The sequence below is a fragment of the Anoplophora glabripennis genome, unplaced genomic scaffold (genome assembly GCF_000390285.2).
Source record: "Anoplophora glabripennis isolate ALB-LARVAE unplaced genomic scaffold, Agla_2.0 scaffold740, whole genome shotgun sequence".
Lineage (NCBI taxonomy): Eukaryota > Metazoa > Arthropoda > Insecta > Coleoptera > Cerambycidae > Anoplophora > Anoplophora glabripennis.
In genome coordinates, this window is record NW_019416832.1 from 68,071 (window position 1) to 75,741 (window position 7,671).

At 31.7% G+C, this 7,671-nt stretch overlaps 1 protein-coding gene across 1 annotated transcript; it reads left to right on the top strand.

Annotated features, from left to right (window-relative positions):
- The first annotated feature begins 1,850 nt into the window (after positions 1-1,850).
- On the top strand, positions 1,851-6,892 carry LOC108911398. The gene is made up of 3 exons (XM_018716331.1): positions 1,851-1,874; positions 2,152-2,369; positions 6,611-6,892. The coding sequence occupies exons 1-3, from the start codon at positions 1,854-1,856 to the stop codon at positions 6,687-6,689; spliced, it is 318 nt and encodes a 105-aa protein (XP_018571847.1). The 5' UTR covers positions 1,851-1,853; the 3' UTR covers positions 6,690-6,892.
- Positions 6,893-7,671: the final 779 nt, after the last annotated feature.

Here is a 7,671-nt window from a genome sequence, read left to right on the forward strand (position 1 = left end):
TAAATTAAGTGAACATCATCAGTTTACCGATGACCCATTTTTTTCCCTAATAAGTGTATACCGAATTTCGATAAGTATACCTTTTTTTATAGTGTATGCTTTAAAGTTTACAAAACCGTTTTTTTTTCGATTGTACCCTTCTAATTACCTGTATCAGCAACACTACTTTTCAGAAAGAAACCGTTTGCACATTACTCTTATCACACAGTGATGTTTATTCGTGTACAAATTTTGACATTTTTATCTTTAGCCGATTTAAAGATAATTAAGGAAAACCATTTACAAAGTAACAACTTCAACACACTGTATCTCAAAAACAGGGCGTCTAAGAAAAAAACGTCACATTATTTTCCCATGAGGAACTTGTCACCCTGTATAAAGTACTCGTTAAGAGACGACTACAGGTGTCAAATGGCACTTCGAAGTGGCATTTGGCTGACTAGCAGGAATATTTAATGGATTAATGGAACAATACAAAAAATAAAATTCATCAAGTGTTCTAGAAATTGATTTTTTCTATTTCGACGTTAACCTATATATATACATATAAATGTGTTTACTAAATACAATTGGTCAAAAATTTAACAAGTATTGATATTATGCAGAGCAAACCTTTAATTTGAAAATCGGAATATTTAATTAATAATAATTTAGATATTTAGTAATGGCAGTATTAGTAGAAGTAGTTTAAAATATACGGTATTTTTAGTAATTAATCATCGCGATGAACTTCTATAATAAAGTTTGGTTTAATAGCGTACATTATCTGTAAAAAATAAAATANTATTTTTTGTAATTAGTCATCGCGATCTACTTCTATAATAAAATTTAGTTTAATAACGTACATTAACTAAAATATTAAAATACGAAAAAAAAATTAATTCGGGAAAAAGTTCACAATCAAAATCTATCTCATAAAGCATATTGAAAGACGATTTTTTGTGAAGAAAAAAAAGCTACACTTTTTCAAAAAGCACTTTTTTGGTTTAGAAATAAAAAAATAAAAATGTATTATTTTTATATTTGTTTTTATAAAATTACATCTCAAAACGAACAAAATGAAAAAAAGAGTTAATATTTTTAGTTGTAGTTACAGGATTTGAAAATATTTTACCCAAAATATTCAAATGCTTATAATTTCTTGAGGGGTTGAAATACAAATTTGAAAAAAAATTTAAAAACTATTCTAAATAGGTAATAAGCAATACCAAAAAATCAAGAAAATTAAAAATGGACCGGTCATGACCTCAGTGATTTGGCATGGAATGGAATGCCTCATATTTAGTTAGTGGCAGAAGAATGCTATCCTACCATAAACCCTGGTAAAACCGTTGAGGTTTTTAGCTGACCACACATCATACTTTCGAGGTGAAAGCACTTCGGAAATTATGCATCTTTTAAATCGCAGGAAAAAATGTGTTTGTAGACTATACTGATTATCGCTTAGAACCTACGTCGATATGATGACGTGCTCTTTCTTCTGGAGGGGAGTGTACAATAACAAGTGCACTCACTAGTGGATTTACAGGATGCTTTATAATTTTTTTTTAATTATACTTTAGGATATTACTTTAAAGTTTACACGTAATTTGTGACATGGCAAATAACACCACACGTTTTGGCCACACGTTCATGGAATTTTCGTTAGAATTGAGACGTTCCCAGCAATCACGTATAAATCTCATAGTGATGACTTTTAAATAAAAGGGAAAGCAGTTTTATACAGGCGTCATTCTTTTATGTGGCCTAACCGTGTCGTTTCAACTTGCCAGGATAATTAAATGTGTGTGCGTGCGTGCGTGCGTGCGTGTGCGTGCGTGCGTGCGTGTGCCTGTGCGTGTGTGTGTGTGTGTATGTGTGTGTGTGATGAAAAAGTTAATACACAGACTGGCATTTTTTTAAATTTTATATACCTACCCTACCCTACCTATCTTTAGTAAAATTTTCCGCTGAATCCGAAAATGATAAAAATAATGTTCTGACGTATGGATTCCCCCCACACCTTCTCAATTTCCCCCAAAAATTCAAAAAATCCAAACTGGCCATCCAATCTACCCGACGCGAAAAAGTTTACTAAAGATAGGGTCACGTCTCTAAAACTAAATTTTTTTTGTCGGCCTGTGTAATCTTTGATTTGCTTTATGATTCTAGTTAAATCTCGGAATTCCCTATTTCAATCTACCAAACGCGCCGGCAGAAGTAGCGCCCACCAGTTCGTCATATAATAAAGGAAAAGCATTAAACTTTACTGGTTTGTTAACAGATAAACGTGTTCGGAATTTCCCGTATAACTTATACGTCGCCGTCACCGTCGCCGTCCTGATCAAGGGTGCCTATTTTACCTTTTATTATGAAAACAAAAATTCGAGGTTAGTAATGGACAACGTTAAGTTTGAGTTTTTGTTGAATATTACAGAATATTACATTCAGTTGAATGATTGGAAATGGAGATGTAATTTATTTAATATTTGCAATGGAAAATTTAGTAAATAATAAGTAATGTTTTTTCTAAAAAATCACAAAAACTGATTACAAAATGAATTGATTTTTCGTAAATCGCTAGCCATTACGTACCCACTAAACAAAAAACAACAACGTTTTCTAAATATAACTTTTTAAATATTCTTTTGAAATTTAATTTATTGAAATTATAAATAAACCAATGTTATTTTATGTAATGTTCAAGATTGCCCTAAAGATAATATGAAATAAGTAAACGTATTTTTTGTACTTAAATAATTAATACTAAATAATAATTGCATTGCTACAATATGAATGATTACTATAATTATGATATGATGAAGAGATTACATACAGGGCGATTAAGAACTTATCCAAAAAAAAAATTTTGAGTGTACAGGAACTCTTATAAATACCTACAATTTTGTAAAAAAAAATCGAAAAGGACAGTTCGAAAATGATTTAAAAATACACTTCTGCGCGGCACTGGAAATTGGTCCACCGCAAAATGGAGAAAAAATTGAAAGAATTTCTTTTCCAAGGAAAGAAATCAATAAAATTTTATAACACTTATTTTATATCAGCAAATTCAACTGCAAAAGTATCAATGACGGTTAAGTCCCAAAAATTCGTCCATTCGAGATACAGCTCTTCAAAGATAGGCTTTAAGTAAGTTTGACCAGTGATTATAACAAGAATTCTTGTTATAATCACTGCTACTGTCTGGATATACGGATGCACACAATTCCAAAATCACATTTATGGTAATAAAGGTTGATAAGGTTCTTGTAATTTTTAAATTGTTGTGGCGCACCATCAGAAGAATAGTAAATTTTTTCAGCATTATTACAAATGCCTCTCTCTATTACAAAGTCAATAACTAATTTAGATATTTTAATGACAATATTAGTGGAAGTAGTTTTAAAATATAGTATTTTTAATAATTAATCATCGCGATTTACTTCTATAATAAAATTTGATTTAATAACGTACACATTATCTGTAAAAATTTAAATACTATTTTTTTTAAATTCGAAAAAAAAATAAATAAAAAAATTACACTCTAGAACCTCTCACAAATTTGCATATTGAAAGGCGATTTTTTGAGCACTTTTTTGGTATAAAAATCAAAAAACACCTCAAAAAACTACGAAATTATTATTACATATTTATATCTATATCAGAAATTGTCACCAACTTCTTTATTTTAAACGTTGATAACAGTTATTTTTTAAGCATATTTTCTTCTATATCTAAATTTAACCGTTTTGGAGATATTTAAATTTTTAGAATACCTATTAACTTGCAGCATGAATAGTAACTTAAAATGCAAATATCTACCCTTATCCCATACAGAGATGTTTTCAATGTTCCATAATTACAATTTTCCGGAAAAAAACAATGAGTGGATGATACTCTACTCGCGCCATTATTCCATGGCTAGAAATTGGCCTCAATGATTTGGGATCGAGGGGGATTATCCCTCTTTATCCTGCCTCATCTAGTGTAGGCCTGGACAGCCTTCGTAGGTGGGCCCCATCCGTCGTCTACCCCGACCGCAAGTGCGGCCGGTGTAGGCGCTTTGTGGGACCTCCTTTTGTCCTGGCTGGGCCCCGCCGGCTAGGGCCCTTTCTTCTGGCGCTCTTCTTGCTTCGCCGGCTCGTCTGTGTAAACCCCGGGGGTGGTGTCATGTTTATGTGTGGTATGGTTGGGTAGGGTAGTGCGGCTATGCAACCTGGGATGCGCTTTGCTAAGGTGGCCCTTAGGCTAGCGCAGGAGGGGAGGGGTGATACTCTACTGAACAGTTCAGTCATTATCTAAATATGTATCTACTTACGTATTACCAAATGGTTTTAATATTAGATAATATTTTTTTTTACTTTATTTTAAATTAAAACAAATTAAAATGTATCAAAAAAATCTTATCAAATGAAGTCAATGTTCTTCGATACCAGAAATCTGATAGGTATGTAAAACGTAATCAACCCCACAGACAAGATTACTAACTGCTGATATTGTGGAAAACTACCAACTTTATGGTCTATATACCCCAACTAGTATTGAATTATACCACGTTAATGGTTAGTAAACAGCTAGTAATAAACAATTATCCAAAATAAAAACTAAAAATGATATATCTGATGTAATTAATACAAACACATATCTACTGAAACTGTTAAATTATTCACACATTCAAAGGAACATCATGTATTTCTGCTATCCTATTATCATCCTTGACAAAGACCAATCACGTAAGAAACAGTTGCACATTTTACTTGGAATTGTTTCATCAGGTAGCTTTTCTTCTCGTTTACAATTATAAACATTAACAAAAAAATATGTATAAACATCAAACAATTAGAAAAAACGAGGACCTTTTGAAACGACAATGTCAAAAGCGTTTGCACATGACTTGTACGATAATACCTAATTGTTCTTCTGTATTAAAAAATATATGTCCTTTTTACTAGAGTTATTAATGTATTTTTTAATAGCTGTAACAATTTAGATTCTATTTTAACTATAATTTATACAAATAAAAAAAATCTTATCAAATGTAGTCAAACGATGTTCTTCGATACCTGAAATCTGGGCATACAAAAGTTACCTATACATATATTTTTAGATAGAAAATAGATAATCCAACAAGGTGTGTCCAAAAGTTTTTATCGTTTCAAAATGTTAATCCTTTTTTTTCAAAATGTTTAATGTATACATCTTTTTTTTTCTGTTAATGTTAAAACAGTGCCTTCATATATGAGGGCCCTAGTATCAAAGGCGGCAATCTCCACTTTTTGACGAAATCGAGTTAAATACATGATATTTTTCGGGTTTTCGCGCTCTGTCTAAATATATGGTTTGCGATTATCAAAAGCGGCTTTATCCCATTACAAAACTGCATTAAAACATCACCTGAGAATCAAATCCGGCAATCTCCATTACCCGCTTAGAATCAGAGTCGGCAATATCCGTTTTGGCCAATCAGATGGCTCACAGCGAACATATGACGTGACGTGACACGACATGCTGTTTCAGATAGTTAGGAATTTATTATTATTTAGTTCGTTTTTTTTTATTTTTGATTATACGTTTTGTTGAATTAATTTTAATATTTTATTCTTTTGTCTGTAAGTCCATTCCAAAATACTTGGTATTTATTTTACAACTCATTTTAGTGCAACCTTTGGTAACAAATCTTGCAAAATCCAACTGTTGGTATCAAACACGGCATTCTCCATTTATTTTTGTACATTTTTTCAGAAAATATAAAAAATTTAGGTACATTAACCTTAAAATCTAATGTAGTTTAGCATTTTCTTTCATTGGAAACTATGCTTCCTTTGAATTAAGCAGTAATAAGAGTGTAGTAGTTTTTTGCGTTTTAACAAAAAGTGGAAATGGTGGAGATTGCCGCCTTTGATACTAGGGCTCTCATATATCCGTACGCGACTGTTAGGCAACCAAATTTACAATGGAGTCAATGAACACAAAATTCCCTAAAGACAGACAGTACAGTATATTATATTACTTTACAAAGATTGAACTTTAATTTGCAAAATGTGTTTCTTTTTTCAATAGAAACAAATCATTCTTTACATTTTTACTTACAAAATAATCGTACTGCTCTAAGATATTTTGAATTTTCATCCCAATCTATATTAAAAAAGTATTTGTTGATTGAAAAATTGTTCTTTTAAAAATATAGGCTCTTTTCTAATCTACTTGCATTATAATTTATCATACACTGCTAACATAAACACAAAGTTGTTCAATCAACTAATAAAATCATAATAATTATACTTAATAGATGTTCAAAATTACCACCTTCGTTTTTTAAACAAAAATTTTATGCACTCAAAATTGCGTTCAAGTTGATTTTGGTGTTATAATGTTTATTTTAGCTTCAATTGTTCAACTGTTCAAATATGTGGAGAGAATTTTTAATTCTTATTTTTTATATGGCCAAAGAGATAAAAATCTAACGTTATAAGGTCAGGACTTTGAGCAGGTCACATATCTTAGTAATCAATTTATCACTATTAAATTCATGAAGATATCTGATAGTTTCTGCTGCAGCATGTGCTGTGCTATTAATTACAACTCTTGTTGCAAAATGTTAGAGTATTTTTATCCATTTATTACTTTTCAGAAAAAAATTGGGACTATTATCCGTCTTCTTGAAACTGCTATCCAGATACCTATCTTCTGAGGATTTAACGATGTTTTAATAGAATTATGAGGATTTTCTGCAGCTCAAGTTCTATAACTCTGACTATTTACGTAACCAGATGCCCATGTCTCATCGGAATAAAACGTCAGATCTAAGAAATTATCGTCGTTTAAATGTTCATTAAACCATCGCCAATATCGAAGGTATTTAAAACTACAGTTTTGTTATGATGAAAATTGTTTTGTGTGAATAAATAACAAATGTCGGTATCAGCATTTTAACATTATTTTCTTCTTTTGTAAATAATTAAGGGTCCACTACAAAGGAAACGATCTACCAAAACATATAATCTATGTAAGATATATGTATTCTGATCATCTTAATACAACTAGTATCCAAATTAAATTTTAAGTTGTTAAGTAATGCTAATGTAATTGAAATTATATAAGTATGTCTAAAATAAATAACACAGCCAAAAACATGCTTTTAGAGTCTGAAGGTCAGACGGGTCGCTGAATCCGAATCCGTGATCCATTTAACTCTATTACGTCAGGTTTTACCGATAGCCCCATATCACCCCATTAACCCAAGCCTACACACAACGGTCCTGTAAAGGGAGCTGTGCACTCACAATAACCCTATAATCCTATACAATCAACTTCAAACCTCCTAACCCCATAACCGATAACACCAATAACCACGTTAGTCAGTATATATCAAAGCCCTATAAACAGAATATATTTAACCCTATAATCCCCCAACCCCCTAACCCCATAACTCCAATAACGACTTTACTCAGTAGTTCGACTGTTTGATCCAAGGACCATAGTCTATATCTTTATTGGCTCCTAGTTTCATCATCTCCAGTAGATTCTCTGTCAATTTTAAAAATAACATACCAAATGAAGCTTTATTTCGCGTATACTAACCCAAGTCCCTGGATCATGGTTTTCATGCGGTCATGATATGACAGGCACAAATCACAGATGGAAGACGCTTGAGACTGGGATACCCAGAATCGGCAGCTGGTCTGGGTGCGA